This window comes from Chelmon rostratus, chromosome 22, assembly GCF_017976325.1.
Source record: "Chelmon rostratus isolate fCheRos1 chromosome 22, fCheRos1.pri, whole genome shotgun sequence".
Taxonomy (NCBI): Eukaryota; Metazoa; Chordata; class Actinopteri; order Chaetodontiformes; family Chaetodontidae; genus Chelmon; species Chelmon rostratus.
In genome coordinates this window covers 5701890-5723624 of record NC_055679.1, presented here as the reverse complement: position 1 = coordinate 5723624, position 21735 = coordinate 5701890, and the positions used below count along the sequence as shown (strand labels likewise).

The 21735-nt window shown below is 46.6% G+C and overlaps 1 protein-coding gene across 7 annotated transcripts in view; it reads left to right on the top strand.

Moving 5' to 3' along the window:
• The window catches only part of sox5 (SRY-box transcription factor 5), a 233655-nt gene that overhangs the window by 182275 nt on the left and 29645 nt on the right, over positions 1–21735 (top strand). For 3 of the 7 annotated variants that reach the window (XM_041963549.1, XM_041963547.1, XM_041963548.1), the window contains 4 exons: positions 4418–4504; positions 9956–10128; positions 11410–11478; positions 20004–20130. In XM_041963549.1, the coding sequence (XP_041819483.1) occupies positions 4418–4504; positions 9956–10128; positions 11410–11478; positions 20004–20130 (456 nt within the window). The remainder of the gene's footprint in view (positions 1–4417; positions 4505–9955; positions 10129–11409; positions 11479–20003; positions 20131–21735) is intronic. The other 4 variants (XM_041963553.1, XM_041963552.1, XM_041963550.1 and 1 more) reach the window with 3 other exon arrangements.

Sequence of the window (21735 nt, the reverse complement as noted above, 5' to 3'; positions counted from 1 at the left end):
GGCTCTCTCTCTCTCTCTCACTCTTTTCCTCCTGTCTCTTTCTCGCTCTCTCTGCCTTTCCACAAACCCCCCTCCTCCTCCTCCTCCTCCTCCTCATCCCACTCACCATTCCTCCCTCCCTTTTCCTCTAAAGGTCTCCAGGCTTCACAAATATGAGATAATAGGAAAAATAGAGCTGGCCGCTTGTGGTGACTCAGGGCAAAACGTCTGAGTGAAAAATAGAAAGTGAGAGAGAGAGAGTGAGATGGTATTGTTTGTGAGGTTGGTCGCAGCGAGCTGGACTGAAGTTGAGTCTCCTACCACCTCTCTCTCTCTCTCTCTCTCTCTCTCCAGCAGCTTCTGAACCAAAAGCTCACTGTGGATCCAAAAGCCGGATGGGGGCTCGCTCTAACACACACGCACACACACATGCACACAGTGTTTCTCTCTCCCTCTCTCGGCAGGTGGACGGGGTTGTTTTGGCTCGGCTGCAGGGCAGCAGCTTGACTCCGTTTGAGCCAATGAGCCAAGATAATAGCCGACGATTCCAGAGTTATTGTCAGCGCTTTCCCCCCTCTGCTTTTCCCAGAATCCCTCTCAGCCGCGCGGGGCCGGACTGCGAACGTCACCCACGGACGAATTAATGTGTTTTCGCATGAAAATACTACAGCGGGATTCACAGTCGTACGGCCCGCACGGAGAGTCAAAACATGATGATGGTTTTTAAAAGCCCTTGAACCTCTCCGGCCTGTCTGCTGGCCTGATTTCAAAGTTTTCAGAGATACTATGAATTTGAGGAAATGTGTGGAAAAAAACTGCACAAGACATCTAGAATACAGGGCTTTAATTTTTCACTCAGTGTAAACATCATAAGGCTTTAATAAGGAGCTGGAACAAGCTGATACAGAATATATAAGCGACGTTTTTTCCAACCTTAAAGCTACATATTGGGAAAATAAAGGGGAAAACTGTATTTCAAGCGGTTAACATGAACACACACACACCTTAACCGCCCTGTGCAACACTTACACTTCCTCTCTCCCCTTATTCTGCTCATTTCCTCACCCCTTCAGTTTTGTCAAGGGGGGAGGCGGGTGTCCTCCCTCGCCCCCAGCTCCCGACACCCCACCCTGCAAATATGAGGCCCACACCCCTGCGTGGGCACCAAACTCCACCCGCTTACCTCACACAACACACACACACACACATCCTAAAGCGTCAGAAGAACAGGGAGTAGCTTCTCTGATTTTCATGGAAAGTGTTGTGCTGTCCTCCTTTATTATGTGATTTTTGGCCTCAATTAGCAGTAGTAGATGCTCGCTATGTTTCCATCCAACTGTCAGGCGGATTGTATGAAAAGCTCTTGAAATATTACAGAACATAAAATCAGGTGCATTTCCATCTGCTGAAGAAAATGAAGCCTTGAACGCGGGGGGAGTGGAAAGAGCCGGTCAAGAATTGATTTGCATCAGGAACGCTGTTATTGTTGTCCAGCGTCAGGTAATGGCGGCCATGTTTCATATTACCGGAGAATACAAGGAAATGCACTTGGCATTTGGAAGTATTTTAATGTGCCAACACCCATGATGAGGCTAATGCAGGAGAGGGAGGAGGACATTTATGTGAGGTCAAGGTTTCAGGAGGTCCAAACAGATCTTTTAACTAAAGTTTTGTGTGTGTGTGCAAGTGTTGGTGTCCTCTGTTGAGGGTGCGTGTTTCTAGTTTATCAAGGGTGACAGTGTGGGTTCATTCCTCACAATCTTCACCACATCAATCAACATCTCACTAAAAGCTACAGGAACTCCTCTTCTCTTCTCCCCTTTTCTCCCCTCTCCACCCCTCCTGCCCATTTCCTCCCATTTCGCCATCCGCCGCACAATGAAAGAGCCTCTTGGCTTTTTATTAATAGTTAAAGTGGCCCCGGCCTGTCACTGGGGACAATAACTGCAGCCCTGTTAATAAATAAAAATAATAACTAGGAGATGGAGACAGAGAGGGAGTGCAATGGAAAGAGAACAGGCGACACTGCCATTTGTTGTTCCCTCTCACTTGTCAGAGCTCTTTGGCTTAAAAGCCTCTGTCATTGTTGAGGGAGAGGGGGCTGGAGGGAGAGATGAGAGTGAGAGACAGAGAGAAAGAGGGAGAGAGGGGGAGTGCCAGGGGCTAATAGCACCTGTTGGGGTGACGGTGAGACAGCTGTCACGGGGGGTAAAAAAAACACAGGAGCACACTTTTTCTTCTGCTCTTCCTCTCTGCGCACGTTTCTTTCCCTCCTCCCTGTTTTTGCAGCAAACTCTCGGTCTATCTCTGCACTGCTCCTCCTTCTACCTTCATCCCACTGCTAACCTATTCCCTCAAGGCTACGGTGGCTTCTGACAGAAAGCGCTAGGGCACATCAGGGACGCGGCGCCGAAACTCGGTTTGCTGACTAACTGGCTGAGTGGCAGCGTCCAAGAAAAAAAAAAAAAACGCAAGGACAGACCAGTCAGAGTCCAAGGACGGCGGAGGGATTTGAAAAGGCAAGAGTGAAGGATGTGAAATAGAAAGAGTGAGAGGTGGACTGCCTTTGAGCTCTGCATTGATCGTTCACTGTGTGTGTGCATTCGCGAATTGTAATCAACCGAGCGTGAATGCTCTGGTTTTGAAGCCAGAGGAAAGGACCTGATTCAGGCCTCTGGGGAGCCTGTAGGCACACACACACACACACACGCATAACACACACAAACTGAGGTACAGTATGTAGGACAAGCTGCAGTGTTTTGTGTTTGTGTGTGTGTGTGTCTGAGAGGAGCTTGTATGTCTCGACTCTCTCGCATGCCTCCTTGTTTATGTCGTGTGTCATTTTAAATAGTGAAAGTCTCCAGGTTGTTCCTCATCCTCATCTGCCGGCTCCATCGCAGACGGAAAAAAAAGTTTAGGCAAAGCACCGCTTTTTGTGTTTGGATGATGTGTAAAAGTATGTTGATTTGTAGTTGAGTGGCGGCTGTGTGTGTGTGTGTGTGTGTGTGTGTGTGTGTGTGTGTGTGTGTGTGTGTGTGTGTGTGTGTGTGTGTGTGTGTGTGTGTGTGTGTGTGTGTGCTCACGTCTCACTTAGTGGAGAAAAAGCGCTAAGCCGTTCAGCTCAACACACCGGACATCTCCCTCTCTCTGTGGAAAGCATTCATGTTTGTGTCCTTGTGTGTGTGTGTGTGTGTGTGTGTGTGTGTTTGAGCAGGCAGGCTGTCTCATACCAGTGAGATTAAGACTTTTTTTTTTCTTAAACCAGTCTTGTCATTATGGAAAAAAAAATAATAATCCCGTCACCAACAAACTTTTCGCCTGCCATCAGCAGTTGCCAGTGTGTGTGTGAAGCTATATATGTATGTGACCTCATTCAACTGCGTGTGTTGTGCATACATGCGTCTGTGTGTTTTGTGGATGTTTGTGCATTCAAGTATGTGTGTTTGCGTTGGCTGATAGGGTTAATCTCCTCACTCAAAGTGTAAAACCTCTTTCCTAAGCAAGGCCTCGCATCCCAAGTGCAGATGGCTCCCAGTAAATAGAGTTCTCTCTCTCTCTCTCTCTCTTTCTCTCTCTCTTTCTCTCTCTCTCTCACCCTCTTGCTTCACACTTTCAGTCTTCCTTTGTCTGATCACCCCCCCCCCTTCCCTTTGTCCATGTCAATAACAGTCAACAGGGTGACTGGGCTGATGGCAGCATGTCTGCATGTGTACGTGTGTGTGCGTGCGTGCGTGCGTGCGTGCGTGCGTGTGTGTGGGAGATATCTATGAATGCATATACGAGCACACATTTAGGATTGAATCTCTGCATGTGTATGCTCTCTTGTGTGACATTTCCATTTCCCCCACTGCGTGTGTGTTTGTGTGTGTGCGTACATCCGCGTGTGACCATAGTTAGGACTGTAATTAGTGATTCAGCGGGGTGTGTTAGTGTGTGTGTGTGTGTGTTTGCACATGTGTGTGTCTGTGCAGGGGTTTGTGTGTGTAAGGGTCTGTGGAGTGTGTGTTGAAAACAAAGCGCTAGCTGATAATGTGTCCATTGTGGCGGGTGCATTAAGGCCCTCTTTGTCTCAGGGCCCACAGGGCTAATGATTCTCTAGCAGCAGGTGAGAGGGAAAAAGCCTCTCTCTTACTCTCCCTCTCTCCTCCACTTGTCTCTCTCTTTATCTTGCGTTGCCTCTCTCGCTCTCTCCCTTTTGCTCACTTGTTTTTGTTCTTCAGATTTCCTCTCTTTCGATTATCAGCTTCTCTCTTTCCACCTTTCTCTCCCTCTCTCTCCCTCTCTCTCCTGCTGATGCGGCCATTAGGCTGAGCTGCCGCTGCCTTTATTACAGCAAATGGACTTTAAATGAGCTTTATTGTCATGTTGGCCAGCCAACTGAATCCCTCTCTCTCTCTTTCCTCTGCACCCCCCCACCCCCACCCCCTCCCTTAAACAGAGGCCCCCAGCATTGAGAGGCTGTTGTCAAAGGACTGGAAGGATAAACTTTTGGCCATGGGCTCAGGGCACATCGGTGAAATTAAAGGTATGGTACAACAGAATAATGACAGAACTAAACTTCAAGGTATACTCTGCAGGGCTCCCTAAAAAGTATCGACTCATACAAAACTAATCCCTCTCACTCATCATTTATGCCCTGCTGGAAGTGTGCGGTGGTTTCTGCAGAGACCCTGGCCTGTGCATGTATTTTCTTCTTTTCTTCTTACTTTGCTGTGTCATGGCGTTTCCGGGCTGCAACCTATGGCCAGTGGGTGTGTAGCCATCAGCCATTAAAAGCTTACATGTGAAGTCAGGTCTTCTTCTCGGTGGTGAACCGTAAGCAGCGTGACTTCAAGAGGAAACTATGAAAAATACAGAAGAACCAGGGGCAAAGCTCAAATATAGCGAGGCAAATTGCCAAGTGGACAAACAGTAAAATGAGATTGAATCTGAGGTTGGCTTTCACCCACTCGTGAAGGAGAGTATGGGGATGAAGAGTGACATGCAGTTGGTCTAATTTCTATTGGACACAGTGGCTTTTCCACTACAACAAATGTAACATTCCTGCAATAGTAGGAAAAGCTTGGTCTTAAGAATCTTAAACCTTTATAATTCAAAACTCTAATTTAAGCCTTGGAACTTGATTGATGCACCTCCGATGTCCATTAAAAATGATCCATAAATCCACTAAGAAACCTTAAGGAAAGACTCATTTTGACTCTGTCTAATTTTCAAAATTAAGATTTGCACATGTGGTTGTTGTCTGTATCCATGGACACAGTGCAGGCAAACTACTAGAAACTAATGCAACATGACTGCATGGTGCAGATTCATCAAAATATAAACGGATATACTGTGGGCTAAACAATAAGGGGGAAAGATGCAGTGGTCAGATGTAGCACCTTGCACTCCTAGGTGATGGTGTTTTTGATGAGCCTAACTTATCCTGGAAATAGCAACAAATGGCTTTTCTAGGTACTATATGTAGTGACTAGACTGTAAGTTAAGGCATTGAAATCCAAGGAAAAGCAGGTTCAAGGTTAAGTTGGACTGAAATAAACTGGCAGTGAATGGATTTGGTTGAGCTGAACTCAAATGAAGTGAACCAAGCTGGCCGCTCCGACTCCTGTTTGACCAACACGTCAAAAAGTCAATGACGTCTCCGCTAGTCCTTCAGCGCTGTGTTAATCACCCATTTTACCCACGTCAACCCCTCTTAACACCCGAGCGCAAGACAGACAGGGCAAGACGGAGGGCAGTAAGTGAAACAAAAAGGGGAGTTGCGCTGTGAATATGCAAGAGCAAGAATCAGAGGGAGAAAGAGAGAGTGAGGGGGGGAAAGATGTAGAGAGAGGTGGAAGAGTCTGAGCTATTATTCCCTGTAACTCCGGGGCAAAGCCGTCGTTCTCCTCCACTAATTGAGCTTCATTAGGAAGCAAAGCAATATGTAATCAAAGAGCCTTGCGGAGCGGCGTGGCCGTCGAGAGGGGGGCTCCATTGATCAAACCCCCTTTTCCCAGCTCCCTGCCGCGCTGACATTTCTGTGTAGGGGCGTCCCGCTTGGCGCACCGCACACCAACAGCTGGGGAGAAATATCAGCACTATGTATGAGTGTGTGTGCGCGCGCAGTGGAAGTGCATGTATGTGTGAGTTCATGTGTGTGTCTTAGACGGCCCTTACGTAACAATGTGTGTCTGTCTGTGAGTGTGAGCTTTTGCTTTACTTGTGGGGAAAGAAATACAGAAATATGTAGAAAGTCAAGTCCTTGCAGTAATAGTTTGAATGTATAGGTGTGTGTGTGCGTGTGTGCGCTTGTGCGTGTGTGCGCGCATACTCGGCTTTCATTCGTCAGTGCATCCCTTGACTTTTTTTCCCCCCATCGAATTCCATTGAAGAGCTTTTTGTGGGAAACAAAGTGATTTTGAGCCACCGCCTCCCGCTCTGTCAGCCTTATTGAGAAGCAACATTGGTAAAAGGCCCCATGCGGTTCACTTAGCAAAACACACACACACACACACACAAGTATGGAACTCATAGGACTAGAATAAATGTCCCCACTGTATAGTGTCATTGCCATCAAATCTGCGGCATTAGATCACAGAGAGTGACAGGAAAGATTACTCTTTTAAACTCTTGAGTTTCCTTTTGAATTGCCACTCATCCGTCTTTACACACCGTACAACCGTTTTATACACAGTATCAGCTTGTTTCAGCGCTTCATTAAAGCACCACGATGTTACACTGAGGGAAATATTTGAACCCAGGATTCTTTATGGCTGCTCCGTTCTATTAAACCGAAATATCTGGGTGTCTTTGCCGTCATTTTATGTACATTTTCTCAAACTTCTGCCCTGAATATCCGGTATCTGCGGAAACTCGCGCCCAGCCTGAGCTTGTCCTGTGAGCGTGCCCACAGGAGTGAGAAGCGGTAAACAGCGATAGTAAGATATCGTCTGCATGCTACAAATCATGCAGTGAAAGACAAATCAAGTAAACTTGAGTTACTGGATAATCAGGTTACTGTAAACCATGTAGTAAATGCTTTAATCAAACCTTAATTTTGTTACCTTAATAATAACTTTACTTGATTATTTACGCTAATTGTGTTATGGTGTCAGTTCAAATATCCTTCTAAATAGACTTCCTATACTTCCAGACTACCTCCCTACAGCCTGTCTGCTTCTTCTCTCCTTCCCCTTCCTCTCTCTTAACTCTCCATCATTCCTTCACCCTCTTCTCTTCTCCACCGCCATGTCTGTCTTATCCCTTTCCTCCTTCCTGCTCCTCCCCTCCTCCTCCTGAGCCGTCTCATCCCCGCTCCTCCCTCCTTACCGGGGGGAAGTTATCAATGCAGCCGGGGTCATTAATTAGCCCTGCGAACACGCTGACAAGTATTACATTGTTACAAATTGGTTAATTACGCCATGCAGGAGTGTGTGCGGGAGAGAAAAGGGAGAGGGTTGGTGTTGGTTCGGAGGGTTTGTAGGTAAGCGCGGGCCGTAGCAATCTGCCTAAGGAGGAATGTGTGTAAACCGATGGAGGAAACCAGTTATCGATCCACCCGCCCGCCTCGCAGCAGCTGAGGAAACAAGCCAGCACGGGCTGATTTATGGGGCGACCACAGAAATTCTGAAAGTCTGAACGGGAGGGAAAGAGGGGGGAGAGACGGGGCAGCTCGCGTCCAACGCAGGAGTGGACTAAATCTCGTCTCAGTTAGGAAGCGTGTTGCTTTCTTGGATTCGCCTTCTCCTTTCGCAAACAGTCTGGTTTGCTGATAAAAGATCCGCAGCTGAGAGGGGGGATTGAGAACAGCTTGTAGGAAAAAGAATAGAGCGGCTGTCTCCGTTTTCACACACCTAACTGAAGGAATGTCCTTCCAGCTCAACGTACGCGCTGTTTTGCACAGAGGTGCCCAGTTTTACTGTGTTTGCGTTTGTGCATGTGCTTGGATGTGTGTGTGTGTGTGTGTGTGTGTGTGTGTGTGTATAGGGGGGGTTCACCCCAACAAGAAGCCCCTACAAGAAAGACTCCTTTGATCCATCGTTTCACCTTTGCAACCCCCCTTATCCTTTTTTTCTCCCCCGCTGCCCCCTTCCTCACCACCCCTTCACCCCCCATTTGAACGGGCTAACGTTTGTAACACAAGGCTCTTTCTTGTCTTGGTCAGCTTTGGCTGTACACATACACACACACACTCACACAAATTTCTGGCTCTACAAAGGTGGGTCTGTGAGTTAGGACAGCGGCGTGTTTATTTTTCCAGCGGCCAGTGCACCCGACAGTTGCCTTTATTGTTCATTGTTGGCGGATGGATGGAGTGCAGGGGGAAGTGAGGGAGGAGGAGGGGGTATTGGTGGGCAGTGGAGGCGGGCGGGTCGGGGGGGGTCTGGGGGTTAGCTACCAACAGGGAGGACAAATGGATGGCTCTCACCTTCCCGAGCGGTCAAAGGGCAGGTCAGCAGCCGTGCCTTCACTCCCTCCATCCCATCTTCTGACTCCCCTTTCATCTCCCGTTGTGTGTCCCTTTCTTTCCCTCCCACTTTCTTTCCCCCTCTTTCTCCCTCTTTCTCTCTTCCTCATCTGGTTTGACTGGCGCAGGAATGTGGCCCTGTTAAAGGTAGCAGCTGAAGAACAATGGGGGATTGTGCTGTTCCGCACATGCACATACGCACATGCGCACACACACAACAAAGGCATGTAGGCAAACATCGGTACATATGACCAGACATGGACACGCACACTCGTACTGATTGTACCTCAGTGTGCCTCTCTCTAACTACATCCTGTTGAATGATTTAGGCCTCGTGGAAGTGTGTTTGTGTATGTGTAATTGTGTGTGTGTGTGTAATGGAGCTGGTATGTCAGGATCTGAGAGGTCAGAGGTCAGGCCATGCTAAATGTGAGCAGGAGGTTGGCTGACTGCAGGGTAAACACAGACCAGACACACTCCTTCTCTCTTTTTCTCTTATTTTCCCTCTTTTCCCTCATGCACGCACACACACACACACACACACATCCACACTACAGCTTAGCTACAGACCGATCTCCTAATGTACCCATATATCAACGCCAATCAAATCATTATGAGATTTCACCTAAAGTTTTTGCAAGAAATGTCAATTTTCAAGCCTGGCTGAAGATTTGTTTTGTTTGTAGAACATATGAATCTGGCTCAGATCTTCCATTTGTTTTGCCACCACATTTTGCCTGTTTACAAATGTTTCCTCAGCCAGATTTATTTTCTTTATTTCAATAAGGCGATGAAGGCAGTGATGGATGTGGCTCGAGTGCTCGCTGCTGGCCTTCTGCGCCCGGGAAAATAAGTCAACATCTGGTTTTGCAACTCCGTACGCGCTTCGCCGAACGTACCTTCCGTTGACGTGCCCCCTCCTACTGTCCAAAGCCCCCCTAACCAGTCATATATTAGGTTGACCAACAAGCTATGGATAGCTTTACACTGCTTTGTTGTTCCTTCCTCCTCCATTCCTCTCCTTCATGCCTCTGACCTCTAACCTCACCCCCACAATCCTTTATGGCCTCCGGAAAGCCATGAAAATCTCACAAAGAAGAAGAACTCGGCACGACATACCAGTTTCAGATTTTGTACAGTTTCTGACCTTGCTCCTGTTGAATTCACATCTTTTTCAGAATACATATTTTCGAATGAAATCCCGGTATAATGTAATTGTGAACAACTGGAACTCCTCCTGGAAAGGATTCTTGTGTATAAACAGATAATAAATGACAATATATTAAGACACAGGTGTAATAATATAGAAATGTCCTCACAGAAGAAGTTATAACTGCTGCCAAATATTGTACATTGATAAACAAACAAAAACATCCTCATATCTGTCAAACCCAAACTTTTTCTTTTAGATGGTGAAAAAAGTTTCATAGCGTAACCTTAGCCGAGTCTAGAGACTTTTCTTCAAAGTGCTGCACTCTCACCTTCGACCCCTCTTTCTCCCCCCTCTCTCTCCCCCTCTTACCCTAGGTACCCCAGACAGCCTGGCGGAGAAAGAGCGCCAGCTCATGGGCATGATTGGCCAGTTGAGCAGCCTGAGGGAGCAGCTCCTGGCGGCCCACGAGGAGCAGAAGAAGCTGGCCGCCTCGCAGATGGAGAAGCAGAGGCAGCAGATGGAGCTGGCCAAGCAGCAGCAGGACCAGGTAGAGGAGCACGCCGCATGTGAAGGGCTTCATTTGGAAATGCTCTATACTGTATGTCTGCGTTGCAAAGACAAGCCATCCTAATAAGTCATTTGGTCTTTAGTGCATAAAATTATTACATCACTTATCTCTAATCAGATCAGCAGTTTTGTTTTCTCATTTGTAGATAACTTGATTCTTTGGGTAATCCGCCGTATTTTAAGGTATAAGCTTCAGAGTACTGTACATTTATTGTGCCTGGTCGGAAGAGAGTAAACAGAGGCACATGATTGGATACTGATTTGGAATCACAAGTCAAAACTCTGGTATGTATAGGTACACAAACACACTAAATCATCAATAATGGTCATCAGGAATCCTCACTCTGATTTTAAGGTTTATAACAGAAGAGGTGTGGTTGAAAAGCAACAAATCACACAGGATTTTTCCTTCCTCTACACCCTCTCTCTCTCACACACACACACACACACACACACACACACACCCCTCATACTGTATAGTGTTAACACAGCCAGAGACATGCGCCTTTGGCAGCTTGAACACAGGGACACTGCACAGGAATGAGCTGAGGGTATGTAGCGTTGGAGCGGATGTAGCGGAGACACACACACACATTAACACACACGCACGCCGCGCACTCCAAGCTCCCAGGCGAGAGTCTGCCAGGTATTTGCATGGAGAAGGGCTTCCCGCTTTGTTGTGCTTTTTAGCTTCTGGAAAGCTCACGTTTACAAAGAGAACAACACACACACACACACACACGTAGACACTCACAGAAACAACAAATCACCTGTGACAAACACAATGCCTGACAGTGCCCCTGGCTGCATCCCGCACCAGTATGCACAGGGTCTGGCTGTACGTGAATGTACTGTATGTGGATACTGTATGCTTGTGTTTCCATTCCACTTTGTGAGCCACTGAAGAGTGTCTGTGCAGGTTAAAACAGAGTGAAATGACTTAAAAAGCAACACAAGTAAACAGTGTAAATAAATGTGTGAGAAAGTATCTCTAAAGTAACAAATAGATTGGAAAAAAGGTAATATTTATTATTATACAAAGAGTGTCGGTGTGACTCTGTTGTCCGTTTGGCTGTGAGCTGAGTCCAGATGAGATGAGCTCTTTAATATTTCATACCGGGGGCATCGACCCTCTGTCGTGCAACTGGGCCCTCAGAGACCTGCAGATGTGTCGCGTCTCCCACAGGCCCTGCACACACACCAAAACACACGCACGCACCGCATATACGTTCTAATAATGTGTTGTGCGCTCCGTCCTCAGATTGCCCGGCAACAGCAGCAGCTTCTGCAGCAGCAACACAAAATCAACCTCCTGCAGCAACAAATCCAGGTGAGGCCAGTTTGCATGTCTGTGTGTGTGTGTGCGTGCACGCGTGTGTCCGTCCACGTGTATGTATCTCTCAAGGTGTGTGTGTGAACGTGCCTTAATGCTTGTCTGCGTGGCCCACAAAGGCAATTTTGTGATTGTGATTGTTGCAGCTTTTCTTCGCTCCGCCATCAGAATCAGCGTTGAGTTACAATAGCCCCTCCTCCGCTAACACACACACACACACACACACACACACACACACACACACACACAAAACCTATGTAATCACTTTAAAGTAGTCTGCTCGGAAAAATCAGAAGTTGGGTGCTGGCTAGTATGTTTGCGCATCAAACTGTCCGTGAAGTACACTTTCTTGATGTTTATTCCATTGCGTGTTTGAGTGATTGTGAAGGCGTTTTCGCAGACAGAGCAGTAGACACCCAGACAAGGCAGCTACGCCCGTGAAGTAGCCAAGAAGAGATCGGGAAGATGCTCCAGGTAGAAAAGCTGACAATAGGTTAATCTAATCCAATAGAATGTTAGAATTAGGCCACATTGCCAGAGAACGGACACATTAACAGATAAGGCCGCACATTTTTCTCTGGATGAGAGCGGATCACGCTGACATCCACAGGAGGAATTCCCTTCAGCAGGAAAGCTAGCTCATCCTTATTTGGAGCTTTAGATGTTAAACAAATCTAATTGTGTTAAATGCACACTGAAGTGAATAACCTTATATAGACAAAAAAAAATCTGCAATGTAAATCAACTAGAAGAGTCCCTTTTGAATGTGGAACTGTGTCTTAAGCTGCTAAGAAAATGGGTGGGTATACATGTAACACTTAAAAATGGAAGTATTGTCCTTTTGGGTGCTACACTGGAGCCTCTATGTTGGTCCAGGTGGCTTGGAACGAATAGCCCAGGCCTTTGTAAAAGCAGATGACACTGAATTTTGAGCTGAGAAAGCCGGGCTTTGTATCATAAAGAGACACCCTGTCCAAGAGGGAACGCGCGCACACACACACACACACACACACACACACACACATTCCCTTTCCCCCCGAGAGGTTAGCCATACACAGTTTGCGTGATAAGAGACCTTGTGATAGCATGTGTGTGGGACGTGTGTCTATGTGTGTCCACGATTCTGTGTAAAGCAGCTGTGTTTATTTGCTTTGAGCGAGTTAAATTCTGAATTGTTCGCGTTTTGTCTCTCTGACAAAAAAAAACAGCGTACATGTTTGTATCTGAGGATTCCTCTGTGCGTTCTGCGCCGTCCATTTCTTCTTCTGTGCTTATGTGCGTGTGTGTGTTTGCCGCAGCTGTGTGTGTTAAGCTATAAACACGTCCGCTCATGATTCACTCCCTCACGACCCCGCCGAGACAAAGCTCCCTTTTCCCATGACTTTGCAACCTTTTCCCAAACAAGCGTCTCTCCATTGAACGGGCCCAACAATAGTTTCTCACAAGCAGGGGCAGCTGTAGGCAGCCTCGTTAAGAGAGGGACACAATCAACAGGGGCTCATCGCAGGAGCGCGAAAAAACACACACGCATTCACATATATCACACACATCAAAGTACGCACAAACACGGGCACAACAAACATACGAAAATGTACGCTTTCGCTTGCTCTCACACACGCCTATCGGGAAGCGGCCGCAGAGAGCACCGCACACTTGCCTGATGATCAAACACACACTCATCATCAAAGACTTGGTCGAGAAATACACTGCTTAATCATTCATGAAGAGATTGTCCACACAATCCCACAATACAATGGCCTGCCAGAGAGAGGGCACCAGGTTCAGTGTGTGTGTGTGTGTGTGTGTGTGTGTGTGTGTGTGTTTTGTGTCTGTATGATAAACCCCTTGTGATTGCATTTCCCCCTAACGAGGCTGAGTTCAGCTGTCCCTTCTTGTGTTTGTGTGTGTGTGCGTGTGTGTGTGTCTACGTCCTTGGCTTTGTTAGGCCCAAACCCCCAAAGGCCTGTGAAGAATGCTTTCAACCGTCCACTTGGAAGAGGTGATGAAATGAAACGAATAATCAAGCTCATGAAAAAGAGAGGAGAGTGACACACATCCCTCATGAAAGGAGGACAAATTATTTATTGTCCTCGCGTCCGGTTTCCTATTTTTTCTCACCCCGAAACCCAAATCAAGCTCGCAACATGCGTGTTAGCGTCCACTATTAAGGCCAACGGCACTTGGCGAATGTGTGTGTGAGCTGACAGCCGAGCGAGTTCATTTACAGAGGCTGGCATAACAGCAACACAAGCTAATGGCATACAGTATGAACAGGACACACACACACACACCATTCATTAGTGTTCAGAAGTCAGTGATTGGCTACTTTCTCGCTCTGACTAATTGATTCTTCCTGGAATTATCTGTGAATTAGCATCAATTATGACCCATTCATTTTGTCCCACACACACGCGTGCGCAGTAACACACACACATTCACGTTGATTTGCTTTTTGAGGGAACCCTGCTGCACCCGATCAGATCTTAACCCTCGATCTGATCCTTAGTCCAAAGTCCTGAATTTAACCTTTATCCTGACTAATCCAAACCCTTAAAAGTTGCATAAATCCTGGCCCTAAAGTATCATTAACCTTAATCTTAAATCTAACCCGAACGTCCTGAACCTAAACTTACCCCCCAGGGTAAGTAAGGACCAGGAAAACTCGTCCTTTGAAAAGCTTGGTGCTCAATCTGAGGGTACAACTCAACTTGCTCTTTAAAGAATTATAAAACAAGAACATGTGTGCACATAAAGACATGCACACACACAAAAACACACACACACACATGCACTCCTACCCCCTGCTAGCGGCCTTCTTGTTAAGCTCAAAGGGGTGAGCACATTTCCTCACACTTCCCTTTGCTTTCCCCCTCGACTTCTCTCATTCTAATTAAACGACTTGTCTCCGAGGCTCCCTCCGGTGTTGCCGGGGACGACTGTCGCTGGCGCGCGGGGAAGCGCGACGGGGATGAAAGGAGCTCACCTGCCGAGCGGCTCAGGGCTTACCTTGAGAACACGCACACATTTTCGCAGTACAGAGGCGACACGCACACACGCTAACAATGTACAGTACATTCGAAACAGAGGGATGAGGGTACACGAGTGTGTCCTGCTTAATGAATCAAAACTCACTCAACCAAAAAAACACACACACGCACACAGTCAAGTGTGTGTCTGCCTCGCTACCTCTGTCGGCTGTCTTTCATCTCATCAAGCGCCACCGTTGCTATAGGTGGGAGACAGCGGGGCAGACAGAGAAGAAGAAAAAGTGAAACAGAATCAGAAAATTAGTAAAGCCACCTGATGCTTTGACTAGTTTAAGAGAGGCCAGACGCGCCGGCGACAGCGGCTAACAAGCTCTCTATTAAGGTTAAACTGCATTGGTAAATCAATCACACACACACCCCTCCGAGTGTAATAACACCTGATGCAGTCACAAGCGCAGCCTCTGTCCGTGTCGAATATCTTTCCTTCTGTGGGAGGAAAAAGCGACAAACGAAAAAGCAAGAACGCTAAAAGTCATGCTTCTCATCCACTCTTACACACACACACAGCTTACCGCGCACGTCCACACACACCATCACCTCTGTACTCTGTGCATAGGAGCGGCTAACCCAATTGCCTGCGCAATTGTTTAATTACTCCCATTACACTGCAACCAGTGTAATTTGTGTTTTCCTTACGTGTTCGTGCGCACACACACACACACACACATGCTCACAAGCTGGACCACAACCAACCAGCCGTTCCCACTGCGACCCACCCTCTCTCACACGCTTCCTCGCTAATGTACCTGTGTGTGTGTGTGTGTGTGTGTGCGCGCATCCGAGCAACATGAATCGTGCCCCCTTACATTCACAGCAGGCTGGCCTCTAATAGCCCTTGTCCATAGAAAGTTAATGGACTAATATTAAAAGCCAGCTATCTCTCTGTCTCTCTCTCTCCAAATTAATTATTGGTTCTGTCGCTCGCACGTCCCTTCTTTAGCAATAGGTCATCCAGGTCTTGCATTAATTGCCGGAGCATATGGTCGCCAACAGATTTTAGCTGTGGGACTCGCACTTTAGCGGGGGCTATTTTTTTCGCGCGCTCAGATGCGAGCCATATTGTGCGGCGCTGGCAGCTATTGTTCGGCGCATTAACTTCATAGAGCTAATTACTCCCCAATAATAACTTTACCTTGGAGTTTTTAGCACGCCGCGTGCCAACCAACCTGTTTCGCACCCCATATGTTAATTAGCGGCCACATCTTCATTATGCCGCAGCGGCGCTTTAAGTTCAAGCTGTGCCGCCTGGCGCGTGGTGAACGCAGCCTCGACTCGCTGCCAATTATCCAACTCTTGCTCCCCTCTCCGTCTCTCTTTCTCTTTCTCCCTCTCTTGTTCATTCTGTTCTGTCTATCTGCTGTTTCTTTCCGGAGAAGTTCTCTCACCAGGGTGAACTGTCAACTTCTCTCTTCCTTTCTGTCCTCTTCGCCCCTGTGAAAGTTTCTAACAAAATGTTTCACACGCTTACTTTACATATATATATATATATATATATATATATATATATAGAGAGAGAGAGAGAGATGTATATATATGTGGTTCTTGTCTTTGTTCTGCATTCACTTCCTGCTGATTAGAGGATTTTTTTTTTTCAGATGACTTCCAGTTTTGTTTGTTTCAGGTTTCTTTTTTGGATGAGGAGGGGCTTGCAGATTAAAAGCGGAGCCCCTTATTCTCCACATCGGCAGCCTACAGTAGCAGCAGTGTGATGTTTTGTCTGTGTGTGCGTTGTAGGTTTTCATGTTCACTTTGGGCCTGATGTGAAAGAGACGCTGTGGAGCGCGTTATTCCCCAAAGCGCCTTTCAGATGTGCCTTTTCCTTCATGTGGGATCTGGAGATTGCCTGATACATCCGGCCTCACTCTCCCTTTCCCTCTCTCTGTGTTTCTCTCGCCCTCACTTTGTCTCCCAGGCTTTTCTTTCCTTCTCTCAATGCATCCCTTTGTCTCTGATTGTCATTCTCTGATTTTGGTGAGCTCTCTCCCTCGCTTTTCTTCCTCTCTGTTTCAAAGTTTACACTGTGATCACGAGGCGAACGCGCAGAGCTCTTAATCCACTTAAAGGTATTGCATTATTGTATAACCAATATAAGGAGAAATATCAGATTAAGTCATTTTACAGATGGTACAGGAATGTAAAGGGGGCCATGATGAGGGAGGCTGATCCACTCCAGTATCATATGATCAGCTAGTGGACAAGCCCCCTTCACCCCCCTCACCCCTCCACACACACCCAAACACACAGGGTGCCTAGTGTCTCCCTCGACCTCCTCTGACGTTGTCTGCCTCGTATGTGTGTGTTCGTGGAGGTCAGAGTGTGTGTGTATGCCAGCGATCACGCTAGGCTAGTGGTGCCGCTCATCAGCCCAACAGCTGTTACACACATACCCAACTCAACTGTTATAACAGCAGCATATGGGAGGGAATGATTCTCCATAAACCATTCTGCCTTACTGTCTCTTCCTTACTGTGTATTTTTGTGGGGTTTTTTTTCTTGTTCTTTTGTGTCTGTCTCTTCCCATTTTAGTCATTTGTTCTGTTGCTTGATCTTCTTATCCCATTGTGGAGACTCACATGTATTGTGCAACAGTTCTGTAGGCTGATTAATGTCTTCCTATTGTATGCAGGCTTTTTGTCATGAGACAGGAAAAGAGACTCTATGACATTTTCATTTGGAATGAAAGAAAGCAAAGCCATGAGCACACACACAGACGCCATACAGTATATATGCCAGTGTGTCTATGTACAGTATGTATGTATTACAGCTGCCACAGACTTCTCCTCCTTCTCTCCTCCTCCTCTCCTCTCCTCTCCTCTCCTCTCCTCTCCTCTCCTCCTCCCTACGGTACATTACAGTATTGCTAGCCAGCTCCACTCCAGCATATGTCCAATTAGGCCTGAAAGGCAAAGCGGAACTGTTCTGTCTGTGATTCGTCCCCGCGGGGGTCCTGTCCGAGCATCGCGCTGGAACGCCTCTCCCTTCTGATCGCGTGGCGCAGGCGGCACGGCGGTTTATGGTTTACCAAAATGGTGGAGTAATTATTGTTTTTGGTGTAAGGGGGAAACAGGAGCCGCTTGAAGAGAGCGCTATTCCCCTGCGTAGTGATAGTTTGATTACAGTGCTGCTGGCTGCCGCATGCCGACACACAGGAGCAGGAGGAAGGGGGAGGAGGAGGACACACACAGAAACACACACACACACATAGGTGTTTACAGTACAGGAGCGTGCATACAGCCAGAGAAACTTGAGTATGCACACACACAGGCTGGGGAAGAGAGTCTCAAGCACTAACCACTTCAAGTGTCCGTATCACTGAGATACTGCCTGATTGAGCCATGGCACCACCGCATCCTTATGATTGTGCAGCCATTTCAAGCCATTTTCGTCATTCCAGATCAATTTTCCGCATCAAACGGCTTTCACCTGCCCATTATCCTATGCAGCTATTACCTCACTGCCCTCCTGGCAAGGAAAGAGCGGCGGAAAGGAGAAGGAGGAGAGAGGAGATGAGCTCTGATGAGGGGACGAAGTACAGGTCAAAGGCCTAAAGACCCTATGAGGGGTTTAGTAAAGATGAAGGGGCAGTGCACCAGCCTTGTCAAGTTGCATTTTGGGAAATGAAGGAGTTTTGGAGGCATTGTGTATACTAGGGGCAGAAAATTCAGGATTTCTCACGCTGTGCTGCTTCGATTTTGACCATTCTTTTTTTCATCTGTTCCCCACAAGTATCTAAATATTTATTTTTTTATTTGCTGTAGTGCACCTTTAATTCCTTTTTTTGTACTTTACTGAAGTAAGCCTTCAATGCTTTGATTTTATTGTAGGTCAGTTTAAAAAATGTTGATTTTAATCCAGCCTAACTCGGTCAAAAACTCTGTAGAGACCAAATGTTTGGCCGAAATCAAACATGCATCTGTCTCTGCTAAAGCAGAGTTAAAAGAAGGAGTTTTACTTACTTTTCAGAGTGTAAGGACATAAACTGATCGAACAGTTGTTTTTATGGCATTTTTAAATGTCAAATGAAGATCTTGAAAATCTGAAAAAAAAAAAATGCCTGAATGTGGCGAGAAAATTGGTTAGTGCTTTGCATGAGACGTTCGATTCACTGTATCAGTAACGAGAAGCAGTACAGGAGCGATGAAACTGATTTGTTAAATAAGGGATCACATTGCAGGACCTGCCTCTTCTCCTTTATCTTATTTCAGTACAGTGTAGGCGCAACATTGTTGTATTGTTGCCATGCCCAAACATTTAAAAACAGAACTGGTGGGCAATAAGAACACTTCATGTTTCAACTAAAGCAAGTTGATTCCTGAAAATAGCATAAATGACATGATGTACTTATATATCTAAAGCGTCACTGTGGCTGCTGGCCAGTAGTTTATGGAAACGCATTGATTTTCTCGTTCTGACTTTTTGGAAAATTGCTTAAAATTTGCACAGAATTTGGCTTGAGCTCCTTCCCTCTCTACACATTTGCAGCTTCTACATCATACCAGCATTACACCTCGTTACGATAAGGCTCCTTATTTTCCTCCTTGTCTCACCTTTTCCCACTTTCCCTCTCCTCTTCACTTCCTCTCCTCATCTTCTCCTATCGTTCCTCTCAAACTGTCAGTCAGTCCATCACACGCGAGTCTTTGTGTGTTGTTTTTGGCAGAGCGCTGTTTAGTGCAACCATCTGTCTCCTACTTCTCTCTCTTTCTGTCTCCCTGTCTCTCCTTCTCTCTCTATCTCTCTCTCTCCCTCCCCTGTCGTCCCTGCCAAAGCCACCCATCGGAGGAGCTTTTTTCTGCTTCTCCTTTTAAAATCCTGGAAACCTTGTGAAGTCTTATGGCTGTCTGCCGACGGGCGCGCACACAGGGTTGTGTCTGTGTGTGTGTTGGTGTGTTTGGGCTGTTGGTGGGGGGGTTGATGCAGGGAGAGAACATCATTGTCCAAAAAAAAGGAAAAGGCCAGCTGTTGTGAGAGTTTTGTGAACTCTCCTCACTGACATGCTTTTTGTCTTTGGATGGAGAGGATGGGTGTTTAGAGTCTGAGTGTGTGTGTGTGTGTGTGTGTTTGTGTGTTTGTGTGTGTGTGTGTGTGTGTGTGTGTGTGTGTGTGTGTGTGTGTGTGTGTGTGTGTGTGTGTATGTGTGCGTGGGACTTCATTAGTGTCTTTGCAGACTGTGTGTGTTCCATATGTATAACATGAGCCTACGAGCCTGAATGCATATGATTCTGAGAAATGCTTATGATGTAATTCACATGTAACTGTCCTCAGAATGGTGCTGAAGGTTGTTCTGGGATCAGTTAGTTACAGCATTATGGTGAGCACTGTTTTCAGTGCATGTCTATGGGTGCTTACATTAACAGAGGCTGAAGATGCTCATGTTTTAATCTCCCCTTTTCTCTTCCTCTACCTCCCTTTTTCCTCCCCTCTTTTCCTCCTTCTCCCTTCCCACCCCCCAACCCGTTCTCCCTCCTTCATCAGCAGGTCCAGGGCCAACTCCCTCCGCTGATGATTCCCGTCTTTCCTCCGGACCAGAGGACTCTGGCGGCGGCTGCAGCCCAGCAGGGCTTCCTCATGCCCCCTGGCTTCAACTACAAGCCTGGCTGCAGTGAGTAACATCCACACACACACATATTCAGAAATAGGTGCAACTTTCAGTGTAAAAGTACTTTGTATGTGTGATGTTTCAAATGTTTTTCACCAAGCAAGGTAGAGTCTGACCGTTTTCCCACACAGGGAGTCGGCTTGTTTCCCAAAAGACGAGCTCGCCCCTACAACAACATCTCTCTCTTAATAGAAAAACCAGTCCAAATACACCCTTCCTGTTTACACTCTCAATCTCTCTCTCTTTATTTCTCTCTCTCCCTCTCTCGCTCAGTCCTTTTGGCTCCTTCCTTTTGTCTTGTCTATTTTTTGATGTATAAAAGCAACAAAATACAGGCGTCCTGCAGGACATGTTTTTTTTTTTTTTTTTTTTTTTTTTGGCTATCACGCTCCGGCTGTGTGGCAATGTGTTGTTTACCATGATAGAGAAGGAGAGACAGAGAGAAAGAGAGAGAAAGAGTGGTGGGTGCTTGCCAGGGGATGCTGGGAATAAATGCACGGTGGGGGGGTTAGCAGAGGGGGGGGTGGGGAGGGTGGTAATGTGACCTGCCCCAGGTTCTCCTCACATTAACACAGGACGCAGCCAGAACATGTTTCCAACACAGCCCACACACACTAACACACATAGACACACACAAACGTCCAGGCAGCCAGAGATTGCTTTGTGATATCGCAAACACAAAAAAATACAAAAAAAAAAACAAACTTAGACACAGATATGTGAGCGTGCACAAGCTCGTGCACACTCAGCCCTGCTCCTCCCTCCATCCCCCCCCCCACCCCCTTAGAGTTTCACAGCTTCCCAAACAAGTCCATTCCATTTTAATTAGTGCCATCTTCACCCACGCCCACTGCCCACGTAAATACCCTGTCAAGTGGTGGGCTTGTCTTTTCACTGCCTCCGCCAACTCCAACCGGATTGGCACACAGCGCCAGACTGGGCCGCCCCTGAGAAAACTCTCTGGCAACTTTCAAAGTTGTTGTGAGTTGATGTAGTTTGGTGCTGCAGCTCTAAATAGGACATGTGTAGCATTGTGCTCTGACATATTCTCAGGGCGCTTCATAGCTTTGATGATATGAATAGATTTTATCTGCACAGTATGGACTTCATGTGCGCTGAGCGGCTGTCTCGTGTAAACGCTTGCTGAACAGTAACACAATGTATCGATTGTCCAAGTCACCTGCACAACATCTTCAAGCTAAAGACAATGATTTAATGAGGACTTTTTATAATCTGTTTAAATATTGAAAACTAAATTGGTTGTCAGCACCACTGCATTTTCAGGTCATTTTCTTGAAAAGTTAAATTTGAAGCTGATTTTCACTTTTTCCATTCCTTTTTCTTCATTTTAAAAAAGTTTAGATATGACACTGACATGCATTTAAAGGGGTATTCTTGTCTTCAAGCATTGTACTTTTATTAAAGTGGCTCACAAGAGACAGGTAAAGAAAAGAATAACCAAAAGCAGCACAGCAGAGGCCAAGATATCCTGACCTGGAACCTACATTTCCCATAATGCAACTGGAATAGTATCTTTCTTTACACAATCGCTGCCCGAATGGCCACATTTTTCAAAGTCTGTGTCCCGGCTGCTTAACGCAGTGTTTC